This window comes from Camelina sativa, chromosome 4 (genome assembly GCF_000633955.1).
Source record: "Camelina sativa cultivar DH55 chromosome 4, Cs, whole genome shotgun sequence".
In the NCBI taxonomy this organism is placed as follows: domain Eukaryota; kingdom Viridiplantae; phylum Streptophyta; class Magnoliopsida; order Brassicales; family Brassicaceae; genus Camelina; species Camelina sativa.
The window spans coordinates 1365155-1389241 of record NC_025688.1 but is presented as its reverse complement, the minus strand read 5'-3'; the positions used below and the strand labels follow the sequence as shown (position 1 = coordinate 1389241).

Here is a 24087-nt window from a genome sequence, read left to right as displayed (position 1 = left end):
GGAATGTAAGCCGAAGCAAGATCTCAAATGAATGAGGTGGAATAAGCTCCTCTCCCTCCCAGAGAGGAGCTTTTAAAGTTCTGGCCAGATCATCGGGTTTGGCCAAAATCCTGAAAAGGAAATTGCATTGCATGAACAAACAAAAGATCTCTCAGATGATGTTTTTTTTGTATATAATATAGCAAAAAGGGAAGTCAAAAAGAAAACAAAACTTTGGACTCACTTCTCGACAAAGTCGAGGATGGCATCTGTTGACTGAGGATGGCTGTCGACTAGAGGTAACAAGTTATGCGCCCATGAAAGCAAGCCTAGAGATAAATCATCTTTGGAGGCCTGTCCCACATCATTTTTACAGTTGAATAATTAGAGCTACACAACAAAAAAAAATCAAACACACTTGGTCGGTCCTGAGTCCACACACACACACAGAGATACGAACCTGAGTAATGAACCAAAGTGTAAGCGGAATCTGGCCAGGTACTTTATAGAAAGGCGCAAACCTCCTCAGAGAGGGCAAAACCTTAGTTAAGACATGAGGTTTGCTACGCAATATCATTGCTAATGTAACAAACATTGCCATCTAATCGTAAAAAAAAAACAAATATGAAAAATAAGTGAAAACAAAGGCCGCAAGTAGTATTTCCAATCACACAGACATTAGTGAAAGCGACATGGTTGTTGTTTTTTTTCTTTTTACCTTAGTCTTGCCCATTATGAATATCAGTTCACTCCTGGGAACAAAGTCTTTTGCTGGTGTAACCAAATAAGAGAATATATAATTAAATGTCAACATTACAAAGTCACAGCGAATTCTCTCTGGAACTTGTTGGTTGAGCCATTCAACTGATGTTCGGAGGACAGGTTCAGGAATATGGCATAACGGAACCTGTTTCACGATGATAAATCTAATATTGATTGATTGATTCACCACAGAGAGACAGAAAGGTAAAAAAAGCTCACAACATACATCGATCAGGCTGGCCAAATTAGAGTCCTTGAACATCTCACACCATGGACATGATACTCCGGAAAGTGCAGTGTCATAGTAATCGAGAAATCTCGTTAGCCGAAACATGGGCACAGGCGGATACTTGTCCTATATGTTGGGAAATTAACAAACCAAACCAAACCAAACCAAAAATTGGGAAATTTTTTGATCGATTGAGAAGATGAGAGATGGTTTCACGAACGTACCGGAACTTTGTCGAGGAAATCCGCTAGATCTGAAGGACCCATCTTTGCCGCAACATTGGCAAAAGACACTTCCCAATCACTGAGCTTCTTCTTCTTCTTCTGGGGCACGACTTGGTTACTACACCCATGATGGTCGTCCTCGAGTAAACGGAACATATTACCGTCGTTTGCATCATGGTACTCCACAGATTCTTCTATCGCATCCATCATCCACTGAGTTTCTCGCGCGGAGAGACGCGACTAATAAGAGATTTTAATTAGAGTTTCTCCCTATTTTTCTCTCTGCCCAATTGAATATTTGAATTACATATGTAGGAAGAAAATATTTTTCTCTACTTTTTTNTTTTTTTTTTTTTTTTTTTTTTTTTTTTTTTTTTTTTTATTTTTATATATATAGTAATTATTAGTTTTAATTTATGTATTATCTTTTTTTTTACAACTTTTAAACATATAATAATATCTACCAAGTATATTAATCATTGTATGTCTTATCAATATTTCCCAAAAAACAAAGGTTTAAAATTATAACTTAAATGTAATTAAATCATTTACAACTTTTAAAAATATACTAATTGTTAACCAAGTATTATAGTTCAAATCAATTCAGAATAAGTATCATATTAGTAAACTATAAATATATAATTAAATCATTAACAACTTAAAAAAAAATATACTAATGTTAACCAAGTTTAATATATGTTACAATCAATTCAACATAAGAATCATATTAGTAAAAAATATATATAATACCAATAAAATACAAATAACAAATATATGCTGATAGTAACTTTATATATAAGAACACCAACTAATGACAAAATTGATACAATATTTAAGTTCCAAAAATTTGAAGGTTTTATATTACAGTTTAAAATCAGTGAAAACTATTTAATCATCTACAACTTAAAAAAAAAATACTTTGACAGTTAACCTAATGGAAAATTCAATTTTTTTTTTTTTTTTAATTATCTTCTAGATATATGTCTTTCATGTAAATAAATAGAACTTTTATTATTTTCGTCCTATTAAAAACAAAGACATAAAATTTTGTAAAATCAAATAAATAGTTGGCAATGTCTTGGATATATTCCAAATGACATTATCTTATAAATAAGCAAAAAGACAAAACAAAAATATTTAAAACCCCCTACCTTTGAAACTACAATATAAAAAATGATATTTAAAAGGAAAAGGTATATATTTGTTATAATTTTATGAAAAAAATCTACTACACATAAAATTTTGATGGTATAGTTTTATTATATTTTTTTTGGTATATTTTCTGTATTAACAAAATTAGTTACTAGATATACCACAAATTCCGTTTGTCATATAAACTTTTTTCTTTATATATATAATTTTCTTCTATTTTTTTATCGTATAACTTTTTGTTGTTATATTTTAATTTTGTAAATTATTCAAATCATTTATCTTTTTTATTTATTTATCAAAAATACATTAAAAAAAAAAAAAGAAAAAAAAAGTTTTTTTGAATATTTTTATGGTCAACACTGGTCAACGTCGGTCAACACCGGTCACATAACCTATGTTTGTTTATGGTGTTATACACATAACCTATGTTTGTTTATGTATGTCCTTATATGATGACAATAGTTCACGTAGTTAACATGACATTCATATTGTTTGTATATATGGTCATGTGTAGACTTATACTTCAAGTAGCTGACAATCATTTTTCATAATCTAATCCCTATGCTATTTAACATATTTAAAGTATAACTAGAGATTGGACCCGCACGTACGTGCGGAGTTGACTTCAAAAGCTAAGTTAGTAGTCAGATTTACAATATCTTATGTAAGCACCAATTTAGTATTCGATTTGCTTTTAATCGGTTTAGATAGTATTAAAATAATACAAAAAACCAGACTAAAGTAAAGTTAAAATATATCTATGTACTTTGACAAATAATAACTTTTCTAACAATAAAAATTAAATACTAGTATATAACAATTATATGATTAAATTTGTGTAAACTACAAAAAGTAGACCACAAATTCAAACTACACTAATATATCTCCCACAAAAGTTAAAAGAAAATAAAACAGAACATACATTAAGATTAGTAAGGGTATTTTTACAATTAATTATATCCGTTTAAAATGTAATCATTTATAAGCCATCCTAGATTTGAGATTTCTTTATTTTTGTTTTATTAATGCATTCTCTATCTTATCATTGTATAAACCATAGTTTTTACAATTACTCCAATTCCAAAAAAAAATATCATATTTTTCGATGATTCAATATATATAAAAATAGTTACAAAAAGTTTTTCAAAATGTAACGCAGATCTAACCTAGTATATATATATAAAAAAAACATAATATTGAGAGTATAATCATGAGATTCATGACTATAAGCAGTGGCGAATCCAGAAATTTTTTAGCATGGAGCACAATACATCGTGCAGGTACGTTATCCTTGTGATAGTCCTTAACCAGCTCCGTCGCCAATAAGACATTCTCAATAAACAATCTATCTTTTACAAATGCGGATTGGTTTACGGCAATAAACTTCAGTAAGATTCGTTTCAGCCTGTTTGCAAGAATCTTAAATATCACTTTGTAGAGCACATTGCAACAAGAGATGGGTTTGTAGTCTTTCATCTCCTTAGCATCCAACTTCTTTGGAATAAGGGCAAGAATAGTGGAGTTGATGAAGAAGCAAAATATGATAAAATATCAGTATCTAAGATATTTTTATTGGACAAAAGATGAAGAAGTTTATGTGGAAAATTATTTCTAAAGTATTTGCACTTTCATTACTCTAAATATCCTCTTGGCTGGTAGGAAGAAATTAAAAAATTTACGAAAACATATGAATTATAATCGCAATGCACTTTCGCCGACCAGCCAATGAGATTCAGTTCTTGATATATATTTTTATTTAAACTGTTGGTGCGAGATTTAGCACCCACAACATATCGACTCAAACCGAAGGCAAATCGATCAACTTTGAAGATCAACTAAAATGAGAGATCTCCCTTTTGGGTCGGTTAAACGAGCCTGTAAGTGGAGGCCCAACAAAAGCAGCCGACCGACCTCCGAGACCGCCTCCAAGTCCGACCTGATCATAAAAGGGGAAACTTATCCTATATTCCATCCGAGATTTAAGCAAAATAGATTTATCTTGTAACCTAAGGTACTCATATAAATAGAGGGGTATTGTAACGACCCGCTCTGGGTAACCTGATGGTACCACAGATACCGGATCAGAACACCCGACACGCTACGTACGCGATACATGCGGCGGTTCGAGAACAGAGCGTACATGTATGAGTAGCAGTACGATAGGAGAATGTATGCGGTACTAGTGGTGGTACGATAAGGGAACGTACGCGGTACGAGTAGCGGTACATACGCGGTACGTGCCACAGACCAAGGACCGTACGTTCACAGTGGACGATGGCACCGTTCACAGTGAACGAGAGACTAGTTAGACCATGGGTATCCGATTGTGGAAATGAAGAGTTTGGGGACTACTGAAGTGACAATAGTGAACAGATGTTTGAATTGAAGAAACGGAACCCAAATGAAAATGGAATAGTGAAATATCTAGTGAGAGTGACAATGAAGTGGGACTGTCGGATAGTATGGTATCATCGGTGAACGATGGACCGGGCCGATGGGACATAGGTAGTTCGGTTATGACCATGGGCCGGTAGAAGGCACAAGAACTTGGAATCCTTGCGGATAAATTAGACTAATAAGAGATTTTAATTAGAGTTTCTCCCTATTTTTCTCTCTGCCCAATTGAATATTTGAATTACATATGTAGGGGATACTCTACTTTTTTTTTTTATATATAGTAATTATTAGTTTTAATTTATGTATTATCTTATTTTACAACTTTTAAAAATATAATAAACATTGTATGTCTTATCAATATTTTCCATTTAAAATTATAGCTCATATATAATTAAATCATTTACAACTTTAAAATATATACTAATGTTAAGTAACCAAGTATTATAGTACAAATCAATTCAGAATAAGTATCATATTAGTAAACTATAAATATATAATTAAATCATTTACAATCTATCCAACATAAGAATCATATTAGTAAAATATAAATATAATACCAATAAAATACAAATGACAAATATATGCTGATAAGAACACCAACTAATGACAAATTGATACAATATTTAAGTTCCAAAAATTTGAAGGTTTTATATTATAGTTTAAAATCAGTGAAAACTAATTAATCATCTACAACTTAAAAAAAAATACTTTGACAGTTAACCTAATGGAAAATTCAAATTTTGTTTTTTTAATTATCTTCAAGATATATGTCTTTCATGTAAATAAATAGAATTTTCATTATTTTCTTCCTATTAAAAACAAAGACATAGAATTTTGTAAAATCAAAGAAATAGTTGTCAATGTCTTGGATATATTCCAAATGACATTATCTTCTAAATAAGTAAAAAGACAAAAAAAATATTTAAAACCCCCTACCTTTGAAAATACAATATAAAAAATGATATTTAAAAGGAAAAGGTATAAATTTGTTATAATTTTATGAAAAAATCTACTACACATAAATTTTTGGTGGTATAGTTTTATTATATTCTTTTTGGTATATTTTCTGTATTAAACAAAATTAGTTACTAGATATACCACAAATTCCGTTTGTCATATAAACTTTTTTTTTGTATATAAGTTTCTTATATTTTTTGTCGTATAACTTTTTGTTGTTATATTTTGTTTTTGTAAATTATTCAAATCATTTATCTTTTTTTATTTATTTATCAAAATATATAAAAACAAAAAAAAAAAAATTTTGAATATTTTTATGGTCAACGCCGGATTCCGGCCAACAGAACACCAAAGTTGAATGTTTATGGTGTTGTACACATAACCTATGTTTGTTTATGTATGTCCTTATATGATGATAATAGTTCACGTAGTTAACATGACATTCATATTGTTTGTATATATGGTCATGTGTAGACTTATACTTCAAGTAGCTGACAATCATTTTTCCTAACCTAATACCTATGCTATTAAACATACTTAAAGTATAACTAGGGATTGGACCCGCATGTACGTGCGGAGTTGACTTCAAAAGCTAAGTTAGTAGTCAGATTTACAATATCTTATGTAAGCACCAATTTAGTATTCGATTTGCTTTTAATCGGTTTAGATAGTATTAAAATAATACACAAAACCAGACTAATGTAAAGTAAAAATATATCTATGTACTTTGACAAATAATAACTTTTCTAACAATAAAAATTAAATACTAGTATAAAACAATTATATGATTAAATTTGTGTAAACTACAAAAAGTAGACCACAAATCCAAACTACACTAATATATCTCCCACAAAAGTTAAAAGAAAATAAAACAAATATACATTAAGATAGTAAGGGTATTTATACAATTAATTATATCTGTTTAAAATGTAATCATTTATAAGCCATCCTAGATTTGAGATTTCTTTATTTTTGTTTTATTAATGCATTCTTTATCTTATCATTGTATAAACCATAGTTTTTACAATTACTCCAATTCCAAAAAACAATATCATATTTTTCGATGATTCAATATATATAAAAATATTTACAAAAAGTTTTTCAAAATGTAACGTAGATCTAACCTAGTATATGTAAAAAAAAAACATAATATTGAGAGTATAATCATGACTATAAATACAATGATTAAATATTACACTTCAAATGATGTAATTTCATTGAAAGTTCGTTCAAAATCTAAACATGGACTTCTTCAAAACTCTATTTTAAAACTCTACTTCTAAAAATATAACAAATAATGCTCAAGCAACTAATAATAAAAAAGTAATCCGATCTTCATCTATATTAGAGGTTTCACGACTCTACTCGGCGTAGATTTTGGAGGCGACATGCTTTTCGAGTAAGAATAGAGACGATTGATCTAAAAGGGAAAGAATTGAAGAACTTTCCGACGAGTAACGAAGAACAAAGGAGGCAGGAGCAAAACAAAACACAGAGGGCAAATAATAAATTTTTAGAGTAAAAGAGAAACAAGTCGGGAGGGTTACCTTTAGACACAGAACCAAGAGGAAGTAATGATTGCCTGGGAAAGCGAGAAGTCCCGGTTCATTTTTTCTCTCTTATAGCGTGTTAGGCCTCTCAGTGGGCCCCAGAGCTTGTTCGGGAAGGCAAATCTCATCATTAACACGATCAAATCATGAGATATGGGGGATATTTAGTTTCCCGAAAACAACCAATTGAAGATCAAAAGTCCCCGAGTTAGTCAGCTCGGAGGACTTGGGGGGGGGGGGGAAATGTTGTACCCACGATTGCTCATCTCAGATAACGGACTAAGGCCCAGACCAAACACACAAAATGGGCCAAGGACATATTATGGATCGACCCACTAAGCCCGATGGAAGGTTGGAACGAAGAGAAGCATCCCTCGAATCAGTTTCGGACTCGGTCAAAGATTCTCGCATTTAATCAGATTGATTAGGGTGCAAGATTTACGTAGAGAATTAATTAGGCATTGATTGTAATGACTTGATATAAATACATGAGGAGGGACATTGTAAGACGGACGAAAAAACTTTTCTTTAAGCAATAACACATACTTCCATTTGACTACTCTTTCGGTCTCTAGATTTAGTTCGGAACTATAACAGGTGGTTAGTCCCTCCAATCGAAAAACACTTCGTAAGGGAGAATTTAGTTTCAGTTCCCACATTTGGCGCTAGAAGGAGGGGAGTGTAACCTATACTCTTGTTAGTTCCGACTCCACCCCCGGATCCACGCCGTGCAAGCATCGCTATGGCTAACGAGACCTCCAACCAGGTAACTTTGGAAACAATCCATAAACTTTTGCAGGATTTGGCAGAGAAGTCTGCCCAACAACAAGCAGCCTCCGCTGCTCTGTTCGAGCGCTTTGACAATCTGGAAGGGCAAGTCTCTACTCGCCTAGAGACAGTCACCAGTTCGGTTGCTGAAGTTTCAACCTCCCACCGCGCATATGCTGATCGGGTCGATCTCCTTTCTTTCGTGCAAAACCCGCGGCGACGCGCTTTGAATTTCACCAGCGTCATTCCGCCGTTCACTCCGCTGCAGGCAACAACTCCGGGGAACACCTACCCACCTCATACCGTCTCTCAGACCACGCTACTACTGGCCAGGGATGGCCATACCGCAGTCAGACCCAAATTCGTTGATTCTTCGGTACTCCCAGTTCGGCTACCTCCACCTGTAAGAGGGAATGTCCTTCAGGAAAACCTGACTCCGGGTATTTCAACCAACCCCGAGCTTCATTGGATGCAGGGCGAGATCCGAGACATGCGATCCAGAATGCACAGTGCGACCACTTTGGCACCGGATATTTTCCGGGTAATTGAAGAGTCCAAGCGGACTCCATTCTCAGATCAGATAGCCGGAGTCCGCGTGAAGGATAGATAAAAAATCAAAATTTCGAGCTACGAGGGGAAAGGAGATCTGATGACGCATCTTAAAACCTTCCTACTAATGGCCAGCCGCGTAGACCTAGAGCCTCACAAAGCCGATGCTGGTTACTGTAAGCTGTTTGCAGAAACCTTCTGCGGACCTGCTCTGCTTTGGTTCGCATCTTTAGCATCTGGCTCCGTAAACAATTTCAAGGAGCTATCAACATCTTTTGTCAAGCAATACTCAAGATTGATAGAAACAATGGTCACTGATGGCCAACTTTGGAATTTAACTCAAAATGCAGGAGAGTCACTTCTCTCGTACATAACTAAGTTCAAAGAAATTCAAGTCCAGATTTCGGGGCTTTTGGACTCAACTGCCTTGGCTGCTCTAAAGAACGGCCTCTAGCATGAGTCTCGCTTCCGAGAAGAGATGACTGTGAATCGGTTTGCCACTATCCAGGACGCTCTGCATCGAGTTTCGAACTGGATAATTGCTGAGGAAGAAAAAGCGGCAGCAGTTCAGAAGCATCAAGCAATATCGAAGCCTCATTTCGAAGTACCGACCAAGAAGACACCCCCAGCAGCTCCGAAGTCAGGGCTCGGGACCTTTGTGGTTGATAAGTCACCACATAAAGGGTCCCATAGGGGATCTCCTTCCAAGCCATCGTCTCTCCGCGCTCCAAAAGCGGAGTACTTCCAAGCAACAAATGGGTGCGGGATGAAAACGCATACTGCGAACTCCACAAGACTAACGTACACTCAACTCGGGATTGCAAGAAGTTGATGCACCTTCTTGCTGAGAAATTTGTATATGGCGAGATGCCGAGTGTGTTAATCAACGAGCTAGACCCAAAAACGGCGTCCGAACTCGAAGAGGATGTCCTTCCACCAAAAAAGCCGAGGGAAGTAGATGGGGACGCAAGCCCTAAAAACAAATATACATCATCATGGGAGGCTCACGTTTATTTTGCAACTCGATAACGGCAATCAAGGACCACCAACGCAAGCTCGCTAATCCAGCACCTAAACGAGCGAAGCTCGCTCCGAGCGATCTGCCTGAGATCACCTTTTCGGAGAAAGAAACAGAGGATCTAGATGCTCCTCACGATGATGCACTTGTAATTTCACTTGATGTAGCAAACCACGAGGTTTGCCGAATTTTGATAGACACTGGAAGCTCAGTAGATTTAATTTTTCTGGAGACTCTCACTAGGATGGGCATCAGAAAGAAACACATCGTAGGTCCTCCATCTCCACTGGTCTCATTCACCAGTGAAACATCGATGTCTCTAGGAACAATAAGTTATTAACTTTACCTGTCTCCACTCAAGGTGTTGTTAAGAAGGTGGAGTTTCAGATGAAGGCAGCCTATAACGCCTGCGGCCTATAACACAAGTATGGGGATGCCTTGGCTGTTCCAGATGAAGGCGTTTCTGTCAACGTACCATCAGTGCGTCAAGTTCCCAACTCCCCAAGGAGGTCGGAAAATTATGGGAAGTCAGAGAGTGGCGAGAAGCTGCTACCTCGTTAGCCACAAGCTCTTGAACCAATAGCAACCACAGCTCGAGGTCGCATAGAATCTAGTTCGAAAACAGCTGCAAGGTGACCTCACAGAAGCCATCCTCAATAACCCAAAGTTCCCGGATCAGGAAATTAAAATATGGCTGGTTTGGGAAGCTAGCTCCGAGCTAGTTTGATTTCTTATCTCAAAGAAAACATTACTACCTTCGCTTGGTCAGTTGACGAGATGCAAGGGATAGATCCCGAAATTATTTCACACGAGCTAAATGTAGACCCAACATTTAGGCCGGTAAAACAGAAGCGACGGAAGCTTGGCCCCGAACGGGCTGAAATTGCCAATAAGGAAGTAGAGCGACTACTGAAGGCCGGACAGATACGCAAAGTAAAATATCCGGAATGGCTCGCCAACACGGTAGTTGTTAAAAAGAAAAATGAGAAATCACGAGTCTGCGTTGACTTCACCGACCTGAATAAGGACAATTTCCCTCTTCCTCACATCGACAAGTTAGTCGAATCCACCTTCGGACACGAACTGATGTCTTTTATGGATGCTTTCTCCGGATACAATCAGATTCTCATGAACCCTGACGATCAAGAGAAGACCACATTCATCATGGACCGCGGAACTTACTGTTACAAAGTGATGCCATTTGGTCTGAAGAATGCCGGAGCGACCTACCAGCGGTTGGTAAATCGGATGTTCGAGAACCAGCACGGGAAGACCATGGAAGTTTATATCGATGACATGTTGGTTAAGTCCATGGAGTCTAGCTAACACCTCGCAGAGCTGAGAGTGTGTTTCGAGATCCTGAACCAGTTCGGGATGAAGCTCAATCCCACGAAGTGTACGTTTGCCGTTCCATCTGGAGAGTTCTTGGGTTATATCGTAACAAAAAGAGGAATCGAAGCAAACCCAAGGCAAATCAACGCCTTCCTATCCATGAGTTCCCCGAGGACCCTAAGAGAGGTGCAGCGTCTCAACGGACGGATAGCAGGACTCAACCGTTTCATTTCCTGCTCAACAGATAAATGCCTCCCATTCTATCAGTTATTAAAAAAAGGGGGAGGCACTTCGCATGGGACGAGAAGTGCGAGGAGGCGTTCTCTCAGCTAAAGACATACCTATCCGAGCCACCAGTTTTGGCGAAGCCAGAGTTTGGCGAACCTCTCTTCCTTTATGTAGCCGTTTCTGCAAGCGCAGTTAGCAGAGTTTTAGTTTGGGATGAAAGGGGGGAGCAGAAGCCAATCTTGTACATCAGTAAGTCTTTCACCGGAGCCGAGTCTAGGTACGCGATGATGGAAAAATTGGCTTTGGCAGTTGTGATTTCAGCAAGGAAGTTGCGGCCATACTTTCAGTCTTATTCGATTATCGTCCAAACAACGCAACCACTTCGGACAGTACTCCACAGCCCAAGCCAGTCCGGTAGATTAGCAAAATGGTCAGTGGAACTTTGTGAGTATGATATCGAATTTCGAACTCGAACTTGTGCAAAAGCCAGGTCCTAGCAGATTTCCTTATAGAACTCCCACTTGCCAGTTCGGTTGAACATAACATGGATGTCCCATGGACTCTACACGATAATGGTGCATCTTCCAAAACAAGCGCAGGAATTGGAGTTCGCCTTGCTTCTCCCACCGGCAAAGTAATTGAGAAATCATTCCGTTTAGCCTTCAATGCATCCAACAATGAAGCTGAGTACGAGTCTTACTTGGCTGGACTCAGGCTCGCTGTAGGAATCGGTGTGTGGAGATTACGAGCTTTTTGTGATTCCCAATTAGTCACCAACCAATTTTTGGGAGAGTACGAAACCAAGGACGCGCGCATGGAAGCCTACTTAGCCACAGCCAAAGAATTGGCAGAAAAATTTGATGATTTCGAAATCACCAAGATCCCGCGAGGTGAAAACTCAGATGCGAACGCCATGGCATCACTAGCTTCGACTTCAGACCCAACAACTACAAGAATTATCCCAGTAGAAGTTATCGAGTACCCGAGCATACGACTAGAAAGCTCGCATGTTGTCACTAGGGCGATGAAAAAGAAGAAAGCCGTCGAAGAAGCAGCTCGCGCAACTACTTCCGGCCCCTCACTCAAAGTAATTTCTCTGACCATGGTAGTCACGCCTATCTCTGACAAACAGGAAACCAATTCGGAAGTCCAAACTCCGGAGATACCTAGGTCTCCATGCCCGGATCAGATCATCCTACCTGACAGGCTTCCGAGCAAAACGAACACTAACAATTGGGGGGCAGGAGACTGACGGAGTCCGATCTGGGCTTACTTGGAATGAGGCAAACTCCCAGCTGACAAGTGGGTGGCTAGGAAACTTAAAATTGTTAGTGCACGGTATTGCATCTATAACGGAGCACTCCTACGCTGGAGTATAACAGGTCATTATTTAACGTGTGTGGTTGGCGAAGAACCCGCGACTCTGATGCGAACTGTTCACAATGGCCCCAACGGAAACCACTCCGGAGGACGGACCTTGGCTTTCAAACTTAAACGACAAGGGTACTTTTGGCCCACCATGGTCGCTGATTGCGAGGAATATGCCCAAAATTGTGAGAAATGTCAAAAGCATGCTCCGTCAATTCACAAGCCTACCGAGCTCTTGTCCTCTGTGTCTGCACCTTACCCGTTCATGAGGTGGTCTATGGATATCATTGGCCCCTTACACCGAGGACCCAGGGGGTTCAGTACGTGGTGGCTCTTACTGATTAGTTTTCTTAGTGGGTTGAAGCAGCGACTTATGCAAAAGTGACAAGTGAAGAAGTAGAGCAGTTTGTGCTAAAGAGCATAATCTACCGGTACGGTGTTCCATACGAAATCGTCACGGACAACGGACCGTAGTTAATCTCTTCGCAGTTCGAAGGGTTTTGTGCCAAATGGAAAATACGGCTAAGTAAGTCAACTCCTCGTTACCCACAAGGAAACGGGCAAGCCGAAGCAATGAACAAGGTTATACTGGCGAATTTGAAAAAACGATTGGACCCTCGCAAAGGATGCTGGCTGGACGAACTGCAGGGTGTACTCTGGGCAATCCGAACTACGCCTCGACGAGCTACAAACGAGACACCTTTTTCCTTGGTCTATGAAGTCGATACCGTAGTCCCAGCTGACCTCGAAGTACCCGGAGTCCGCATGACCTTAAATCCACTTTGAGCCTTGGAGAACGAAGAATTTATGCTAGACACAATGGATGTCATTAACGAGCGTTGGGACCGAGCTCTAAAACATTCTCCTCTTCATCGCCTTGATTCCATGATCACACCTTGCCTTTTCCTGCACCACAACACATATGAAATGCGTGAGTTTTATCATAAATACTCTGTGAGGCGATCCTCCCATCTACTGGGCTATACACACAAGCGAAAAAAAAATCACAATCAACATACAAAACCAGCAAACCAAATAATACACAACTCCGCGACCTTGCATCGACCGATGGACTAATAGTCGCAATGACCAATGCACTCCTTGGATCGGCCGATGCAACATCCTGCATCGCCTTCAAATCCCTAAATGCATCGACCGATAACTGCATTGACAGATGCACTCCTTATATCGACCAATGCAGTCGCGTGATACAACGCCAAACACGAGCTCCTCTGACTCTCGGCTCCAAACCATCAAAATCAACCTCCAAACGTCACAAAACTCACCAAGAACATTCGCAAGCAGTCAAACAAGCAATAACAATTAAAGTCACACAAAACAACCATCAATTCACTTAGATCAGCCATGGTCACACAATCACCTTTGAGAATGACAAAAATTGGATCTAAACTCACGAAGCCTCTTAGCAAGCTCCTAACACAATCGCAGCTACAGATCTCCACTACACAGGCAAGATCTCTCAAGAAACAGCTAGAAAACCCCCATAAATTCCTAAGAACAGCTTCTCTCCTTATTTTCTCTCTTTTCTCACATAAAACAACTAAACTCGGCCAAGGAAGTCAAAGTATTCTTTTATACTCGACTCAATCGATGCACCTCCCAAACCAGGATTCTGGTTCGCGGGTGTTACAATTCTCCCCCATCATTATAGATTCGTAATCAAATCTTGAACAACCATCAGTCAAGGATTCACGTTCCATGCATTATTTGCTCTCGACTTTTGGACTTTCCTTTACACAATGGTCTAAACCTTGAATTTTTATTGGTTCCTCATTAGGCCTAAACATGCATACCATAATATTGGCTCCTCATCGGACCTAAACCCGCATGCCATATGTATAAGGGAAGTCCACTATTCGTCTCTCGGGTTGCCACCCTACAGCGTGCCCCCGGATCGTCATCCAAAGTTGATATACAAACCATATTCTCAAGCTAAAAAGTCTCAGAATATGATGGTACTAGGAGAATTAAAATCCCCCAAGAATCGTTCAGTACCAACTTTTTGAGCCCTATCTCCTAACCAGGTCTCCCTCCCGTGGCTCGCGTAAAAAAATCAAAATATCATACAAACCACATATTCCCTCACTATAATACCTCATGACCACACAAGGATCATCAAAATGCCACAAGGGCCGCCACTAAGGCCAACAAATGTCCTAAATAGGACCGCCACAAAGGCCAAAATGTCTAAACAGACCGTCACCAAGGCCAAATAAATTTCCTAAACAGGACCGCCACAAAGGCCAAAACAATTGTCCTCACAAAGACCGGTACCAAGGCGTCACATCCCGAAGGATCGTCATGAAGACCACTTGTCCCAAAGGACCGTCACGAAGACCAAACATCCCAAAATATTTCCTAAACATGCGACACGTCCCCCAGGATGGNTAACAATTAAAGTCACACAAAACAACCATCAATTCACTTAGATCAGCCATGGTCACACAATCACCTTTGAGAATGACAAAAATTGGATCTAAACTCACGAAGCCTCTTAGCAAGCTCCTAACACAATCGCAGCTACAGATCTCCACTACACAGGCAAGATCTCTCAAGAAACAGCTAGAAAACCCCCATAAATTCCTAAGAACAGCTTCTCTCCTTATTTTCTCTCTTTTCTCACATAAAACAACTAAACTCGGCCAAGGAAGTCAAAGTATTCTTTTATACTCGACTCAATCGATGCACCTCCCAAACCAGGATTCTGGTTCGCGGGTGTTACAATTCTCCCCCATCATTATAGATTCGTAATCAAATCTTGAACAACCATCAGTCAAGGATTCACGTTCCATGCATTATTTGCTCTCGACTTTTGGACTTTCCTTTACACAATGGTCTAAACCTTGAATTTTTATTGGTTCCTCATTAGGCCTAAACATGCATACCATAATATTGGCTCCTCATCGGACCTAAACCCGCATGCCATATGTATAAGGGAAGTCCACTATTCGTCTCTCGGGTTGCCACCCTACAGCGTGCCCCCGGATCGTCATCCAAAGTTGATATACAAACCATATTCTCAAGCTAAAAAGTCTCAGAATATGATGGTACTAGGAGAATTAAAATCCCCCAAGAATCGTTCAGTACCAACTTTTTGAGCCCTATCTCCTAACCAGGTCTCCCTCCCGTGGCTCGCGTAAAAAAATCAAAATATCATACAAACCACATATTCCCTCACTATAATACCTCATGACCACACAAGGATCATCAAAATGCCACAAGGGCCGCCACTAAGGCCAACAAATGTCCTAAATAGGACCGCCACAAAGGCCAAAATGTCTAAACAGACCGTCACCAAGGCCAAATAAATTTCCTAAACAGGACCGCCACAAAGGCCAAAACAATTGTCCTCACAAAGACCGGTACCAAGGCGTCACATCCCGAAGGATCGTCATGAAGACCACTTGTCCCAAAGGACCGTCACGAAGACCAAACATCCCAAAATATTTCCTAAACATGCGACACGTCCCCCAGGATGGTCACGAAGACCATACATCCCAAAATACCACCTAAACGGAAAACATTGGCTCAACAGCCCGCCACGAATGCCACAATTTGGCTAAACAGTCCGCCACAAAGGCCACACAATGTCTCAAAAGACCACCACAACCACTTAAATTGACAAATTCTAACTCCCATAATAGACAAATTCTAACTCTCATAAAACTTTTCATTTTTAGTACTTTCTATTTCTAGAAACTTTCCACTTTTAGAAACTTTCACTTCAGGAAACTTTCCTCTATTAGCACAACTTTCACGGAATCTTGTATCTTGAACACCACCTCATCTTGGTACTTACTCGCACAACCAACCACCCCTAAGTGACCAAGTAACAAGAGAGATGGGCTAGAATACTCCAGCTACGGACTACAACTGGGACCAGGCTAGACAAGCTCAAGTCGCGACCTGCTTCTCGAACCACTTCTTGAACCTCGTCTTCATCCTCACCTTTGTCTCCCAATTATGCTCATCCACACCATCACAGTCCCATAGGTATCTCATCAAAGGAACCTTCTTCTTCCGAAGTTCCTTGACTCTCCTGTCGAGAACCCTCACCGGTCTCGCCTCCAAAGTCATGTTGGGCTGAAGATCCTCAAGAATCATAGCCTGCCACCATGCATGAGCTTACCCGGACAGGTAGTGAATCGCAATATTCTTCCGGTACTCCATCAGAGAGCGCACGGAGTTGAAGTTCCTTTCAAGATGGCTTCTCCACTCGTCTTCCTTGGTAGGATTCGCTCCACCGCTAAAGTACTGGGTCCCCAATTTCAGCTTATGGTCCATGATGGTTAGGTACGAAAGAGCGACTGATTCCCTTGGTACTATATCCGGTATGGGTGGATTCGCTGCCTGTGGTGGGGCTAGTCTTTCCAAGATCTGTGCCAACACACCCAAGACTTGTCCCATCTCCACCGGGGCAGTCGTATCAGCGCCCACTATAGGCACCGCTCCCGTACCAATACCATCAACTCCACCCACACCGACTCCTATACCGGCTCCTACACCGACTCCCCCCACATGCCTAACATTCACCGCTGGAGTGATCTATGCATCATCGTTCCCTAGCTCCCTCTCTAGCCGTTGCATTACCCGAGTTACGTGTGTTCACAACCAACTGAAATACCATGACTGATTCTAAGTTAGCTTTCGTACCAACTTAGATCTGCACAGATAACAATAAGAAACAATGAGAAGTCTTACCACGAGACGTTTAGGCGAAGAAAGGATGGCTTTAAACCCAATACCCGTTTATGCTAAACTGTCCTAGAACTATAACTGCGCTCTGATACGAATTGTAACTCCCCGACCCTAAAATCCCTTACCGATATAGACCATGTCCGGCTCTAACTGTAGGGCCAATTAATTTTTCACTTGTTCATTCAACAATAAGCGCATGTGGTTAAGTAAACAGGCCATAAATAAGCATAAACATGTAATCAAATTCAGAATGAAGTTCTAGTACAACGAGAGTCATGCCAATAAGCTATTACATCGCTTTAAAATACTAGACCAGAAATGAAACTACCCAAAGCCACCATCCTCTCCCTTCTTTGCCTGCGTCAAGCGAGCTGGTCAGCCACTTAAGTTCAGATCGTCGGTCCTTTCCTTTCCTGCATCCATAAAGGAGGCGTAAGCAAAGTGGTAATCCCATCTCGCTAGACTCAGTTCAATAATCTCAATACGACATAGGGTCTAATTCAATCAAGTCATCAAGTCAAATAAACTCATAGGATAGTTGTCCAATTCGCTTAGACTAACCATCAAAATTATTGCAATAAAACCATTAACCATGAAAAGCAAGCAAACAGGACTAAGTAAACTGCAGGTCAAGAGATTGACCATAGAACTCGGCCAAAGTCACTCACTCACCTTTGGTTTCGACCCTAGGTGCTAAATTTCAGTTTTCTCTTGTCCTACTTGTTCATTCCCCCGATCCGGTCTCATATCACTACACAGACACATTGGTCACTGTTGCCATCCGATGTTAAACCGTTAATACTAACGATGAACTAGGTTGGAGGATCACTTACCGATCTCTCATTCAACTATGACTCTCGGATTCTCGATGGCTCTTAGGAAACTTGGTCTATGATCGATGGATCTCTCTCTCTCTCTCTCTCTCTCTCTCTCTCTCTCTCTCTCTCTCTCTCTCTCTCTCTCTCTCTCTCGAACGACGGCTTAAGGATTTCTAGTGTGGTTCTCTCTCGAGAGCTTAGGGTTATCTATCCTTATATAGGGTCGACTAATCCGCCTTAGAATTCCCCAGAACGATAAGCTTTATTGTGTCCCAAGTTCTCTTTTCTTTTGCAACTATCTTTATCCTACCCCGATTTCCTTTTCTGCGAGTTTCCATTTTCCTTGAGTTTCCTTACCCATGAGTCAGTCTAATTTATTCGCAAGAATTCCAAGTTCTCGTGCCTTCTACCGGCCCATGGTCATAACCGAACTACCTATGTCCCATCGGCCCGGTCCATCGTTCACCGATGATACCATACTATCCGACAGTCCCACTTCACTGTCACTCTCACTAGATATTTCACTATTCCATTTTCATTTGGGTTTCGTTTCTTCAATTCAAACATCTGTTCATTATTGTCACTTCAGTAGTCCCCAAACTCTTCATTTCCACAATTGGATACCCATGGTCTAACTAGTCTCTCATTCACTGTGAATGGTGCCATCGTTCGCTGTGATTGTAAGGTCCTTGGTCTGTGGCACGTACCGCGTATGTACCGCTACTCGTACCGCATACGTTCCCTTATCGTACCACCACTAGTACCGCGTACGTTCTCCTATCGTACCGCTACTCATACTATGTACGCTCTGTTCTCGAACCGCCGCATGTATCGCGTGCGTAGCATGTCCGGTGTTCTGATCCGATATCTGTGGTACCATCAGGTTACCCAGAGTGGGTCGTTACAATACCCCTCTATTTATATGAGTACCTTAGGTTAATCAATTTTGCTTAAATCTCGGATGGAATATAGGATAAGTTTCCCCTTTTATGATCATGTCGGACTTGGAGGCGGTCTCGGAGGTCGGTCGGCTGCTTTTGTTGGGCCTCCACTTACAGGTCCTTTTAACCGACCCAAAAGGGAGATCTCTCATTTTAGTTGATCTTCAAAGTTGATCGATTTGCCTTCGGTTTGAGTTGATATGTTGTGGGTGCTAAATCTCGCACAACCAGTTTAAATAAAAATATAGATCAAGAACTGAATCTCATTGGCTAGTCGGCGAAAGTGCATTGCGATTATAATTCATATGTTTTGGTAAAATTTTTAATTTCTTCCTACCAGCGAAGAGGATAATTAGAGTAATGAAAGTGCAAATACTTTAGAAATAATTTTCCACATAATCTTCTTCATCTTTTGTCCAATAAAAAATATCTTAGATACTGATATTTTATCATATATTGCTTCTTCATCAACTCCACTATTATTGCCCTTATTCCAAAGAAGTTGGATGCTAAGGAGATGAAAGACTACAAACCCATCTCTTGTTGCAATGTGCTCTACAAAGTGATATTTAAGATTCTTGCAAACACGCTGAAACGAATCTTACTGAAGTTTATTGCTGGAAACCAATCCGCATTTGTAAAAGATAGATTGTTTATTGAGAATGTCTTATTGGCGACGGAGCTGGTTAAGGACTATCACAAGGATAACGTACCTGCACGATGTATTGTGCTCCATGCTAAAAAAGTTTCTGGATCCGCCACTGCTTATAGTCATGATTATACTCTCAATATTATGTTTTTTTATATATATACTAGGTTAGATCTGCGTTACATTTTGAAAAACTTTTTGTAACTATTTTTATATATATTGAATCATCGAAAAATATGATATTTTTTTTGGAATTGGAGTAATTGTAAAAACTATGGTTTTTTTTTTTTTGACCGCGAAAACACCATACTTTATTAAGCTAGATCGAATAGGTTAGCCTCATGAGCCAACCACTCCGGAATCTGCGAACTTACATGGGAAAAAATAATACCTCGTACTCGAGCGCTCTTAGCGAGGCAGTCGGCACGGACATTGTTTGATCTAGAAATGAATGAAATTGAGAAAAAAGAAAACCTATCTCTCAGCCTAGAAAAAACATCTAACTCCGTGGCAAAAACTGGCCATTCTTCCATTTCTTCTAATATCTTAGGTATACTTGAGCAATCTGTTTCAAAACGCACTTGAGTAAAACCGCTCGAAATCAGCGTTTCCATGGCCCATATCAGTCCGTCCAGCTCTGCATGAAGTGGAGAAAGTTGTCGGGTAGTACCCCTGGCTCCATATAACATTTGCGGGCCGCCTTTCAGTTCAAATCCCAGTCCTGCAATGTTATCAGAATCCTTCCACGACGCATCAACACAGCAGACTAAGCCTATCCCTTGTTGTAGCGTTCGTACGGGCCCTCCCTGCTCTATATCCTCTGTTTCCTCTTTACCCAGTTCCTGAGCTAGTTTCCAGCTGGTTGCTTCTGAGAAGGCGATCTCACACGTATCCGGTGCCAGAATCTCATGATTATTAAATACCTTATCGTTTCGAGCCTTCCATATGTACCAAAGCAGCCACGGGAAAGACTCCACAATGGATACCACATAGCCTAGGTCCTTTGCTCCCCAGAAGAGAAAGTCGAGATTTGCATATAAAGAAGAACACGGGAAGATCCCCGGAGGTAGTGGAGTATGAGACAAAGCCCAGACCTGCAAGGCCGGTGGACACTCGAAAAGAACATGGTTTATCGATTCCTCGGCTGCACCACACCTCGGGCATGTTCTATCTGTTCCACAGTGTCTGTCCACTAGGCGACTGCACGAGGCTATGCAACCTGCTATCGCCTGCCAAATGAAATGTTTGATCTTTCTGGGTGCATTCAGCTTCCACGCGTGTCCTTTTAACTTTGTAAGGCTTGGTTCCATGACCGCCTGACTCTCGGTGTTCCCTTCAGAAGCCACTAGATACCCTAACTTCACCGTGTATTGGCCTGACCTCGTGTGAACCCATAAATAATCATCCACCATGAAAGACTTGCTTGGCTTTAAACCTAGAATCAGTGGGATATCTTGAGGGTCTACGACCTCTTTGAGCTTATCCTGTTTCCATTCTTTAGTTTCAAAGTCTATAAGATGGTTTACGTAGAGATTTGAGTCTCTAGGTCCGCCGTTATCCTTTGCCGGTCGTGGTGGTACAGCTGGGATCCAGTTATCCGTCCATACTCTTGTGCTAAAGCCCGATCTAATATTCTTCCGGAGACCTTTTTGAAGCAGAGGCTTAGCCGCAATGATGCTGCGCCATCCAAACGATGGAGAGTTTGCCCTTCCTACATCTATCGGGTTAGAGTACCGAAAGTAACGGCCTTTGAGGACTCGACATAGGAGTGAGTTTGGGAATCTAAGAAGGCGCCACAATTGTTTAGCTAATAGGGCCAGGTTGAACTCTTTGAGGTCCCTAAAACCCAGACCGCCACACGACAACGGTACACATATTTTGTCCCACGCTATCCAATGTATACCGCGGTTATTGTTCTTGGTACTCCACCAGAATTTTGAGATTGCTCCTCTCAGCTTACCAATGACATTTTGAGGCAACAAGAAACATGACATAACATATGTCGGAATTGCTTGGGCAACAGATTTTAAGAGGACCTCTTTTCCGCCTTTTGAAAGGAGTTTTGCAGACCATGCGTTGGTTCTTGAGTTCAGTCTATCTTGTACAAAGGAGAAAACTTGTTGCTTAGACCCACATATTGTCTCGGGAGACCTAAGTACATTCCCGTGCCTCCCTCCTTCGTAATACCCATAGTTTCTTTTAAGGCGGTCTTTGTTTCCGAGGGGACTCTATTCCCTAACAGGATCGCCGACTTGTCTCGGTTCAGCTGTTGACCCGAGGCTCGTCCGTAACTGTTAATAATTTTCAGAAGCTCAGCACATTGCTGGATCTCCGCCTTACAGAAGAACAGGCTGTCGTCCGCGAACAGCAGATGCGAGACCGGTGGACTACCTTGAGCAAATTTTAAACCTGTGATCCGACCTTCGTCTTCAGCCCCCTTTAGCTGGGCAATCAGGGCTTCTATACAGATGATAAACAGGAAGGGGGAGAGCGGGTCTCCCTTTAGCTGGGCAATCAGGGCTTCTGTACAGATGATAAACAGGAAGGGGGAGAGCAGCTCATGATCCAGCCTATCCATTTGTTGTCAAAACCGAGTTTCCTCATGACTGCTTCTAGGAAGGACCACTCCACTCGATCATAAGCTTTACTCATGTCTGTCTTGATGACAACAAATTTGGAGCGACAAATCGGATTGGTCCACAATGCATGAAAGTTTTCTTGAGCAAGAAGGATGTTGTCTGTGATTAAACGCCTAGCCACGAAGGTCGATTGTGTCTCTGAGATAACCTTTGGCAGGACCTTCCGCAGCCTGTTGCTGAGGACTTTTGCAATGATCTTGTAACTAACATTACAAAGGCTTATCGGCCTGAACTCCGTCATAGCTCTCGGTCTCTCGTTCTTAGGTATCAGGCAAATGTTTGTTTGATTGTGCCGAGGATCAAAAGTACCTGACTCAAAAAAATCTCGAACCATGGCTATGATATCCTTCCCCACGACATGCCAGAATTTCTGATAGAAGAGACTTGTCATACCATCTGGCCCAGGGGCTTTGTCTGGATTTATCCCATAAAGGGCCTTTTTAATCTCGCCATCTGATGGCTCCCGTGTAAGCGAAATGTTATCTCCGGGGAAATTTTCTCAGTAACATACTGGAGTACATCTTCTATGCCACTCGTACACGAGGCTGAGAAGAGATTCTCGAAAAAGTTAGTTGCTACTTTCTCTATATCTGCTTCTGACTCCGCAAGACCGCCTTCCCCATTCTCAATGCAAATAATCAGATTCCGAGCTTGTCTTTGTTTTGTAGACGCATGGAAGTATTTAGTGTTTCTATCCCCCTCACGCATCCACGTGGCTCTGCTCTTTTGCCTCCAATAGATCTCTTCATCTCTAAAGGCTGCACATAACAGCCATTTTAACTGCAGTTCCTCTTCTGCTGAGACCGAATCCAAGCCCTGAGCTTCATCGATTTTATTTTTAAGTTCTTCGATCTTTTTTTCTGAGTTTGAGGGATTGTTTTTCTTCCAGCGAGAGATGGCTTTACGGCAAGCTGTTATTTTGGAATGGAAGTCCAGAGGGTCCATGGGAGACGCTGAGTCCCAGCTGTCTTCAACTACTTTTCGGAATCCTTGTTTCCCGAGACATCGTTTATCAAACTTAAAGCTCCTTTGAGCCCGATGATTACTAGATTTTATTCTAGCCAGTACCAGCCGATGATCTGATCCCCATAATTTTAAGTACTCCACATCAGTGTGGGAAAACAGATGGTGCCAATCTTCATTTCCAACTGCCCTGTCCAATCGACATTGAACACGTCTCCTACCTCTCCTGCCAGCCCACGAAAGACAGTTTCCTTTGAAAGGAAATTCTAGCATACCGCAACTCGCCAGCATGGTTCGAAAAGGAATGAAAGTAGACTCTGCTCTTCGTCGGCCTCCCTTTTTTTCATGATTACCTGTGATCTCGTTGAAATCCCCGATCATGAACCATGCTCCTGCTCTATCCACACTTGTCCTCATTAACCGCTCCCAGACGTTTCCACGGCATGCAATAACTGGATCCCCATAGACAAAGGTCATAAACACCTTATGTCCTTCAATGGTAGTCTCAATATCAATTATGCGATTGTCTGAATACAAAATTTTCACAACAGGAGACTCCATATAAAGTAAAGCGAGACCACCGCTTCGACCCGAAGGTTCCACGGTGAACAATTTATCATAACCAAGAGAAACTTGAATGTCTTGCATAAATGAAAAGTTATTTTTTGTTTCTGAAAGAAAAAGAAAAGAAGGAAAAAACCATCTCCTGAGCTCCCGGAGGTGCTCTCCCGTCAGGTAAGCGCCCGCTCCCTGACAATTCCATGCTATTACACTCATAATCTTCTTCATCTTTTGTCTAATAAAAATATCTTAGATACTGATATTTTATCATATTTTGCTTCTTC

At 40.6% G+C, this 24087-nt stretch overlaps 2 protein-coding genes across 2 annotated transcripts; both read right to left on the bottom strand.

Annotated features, from left to right (window-relative positions):
* LOC104779511 lies at positions 1-1468 on the bottom strand (the record flags this gene model as incomplete). The annotated part of the gene is given in 6 exon segments (XM_010503876.1): positions 1-110; positions 224-333; positions 440-580; positions 698-886; positions 968-1096; positions 1195-1468. Coding segments are annotated over 6 exon segments (889 nt in total), but the record flags the coding sequence as incomplete, so codon positions are not given.
* Positions 16660-22218, bottom strand: LOC104783445. The gene is made up of 3 exons (XM_019244025.1): positions 21828-22218; positions 20032-21738; positions 16660-17033 (listed from the first exon to the last, which is right to left on the bottom strand). Exons 1-3 carry the CDS (start codon positions 22216-22218, stop codon positions 16660-16662), a joined length of 2472 nt encoding a protein of 823 aa, XP_019099570.1.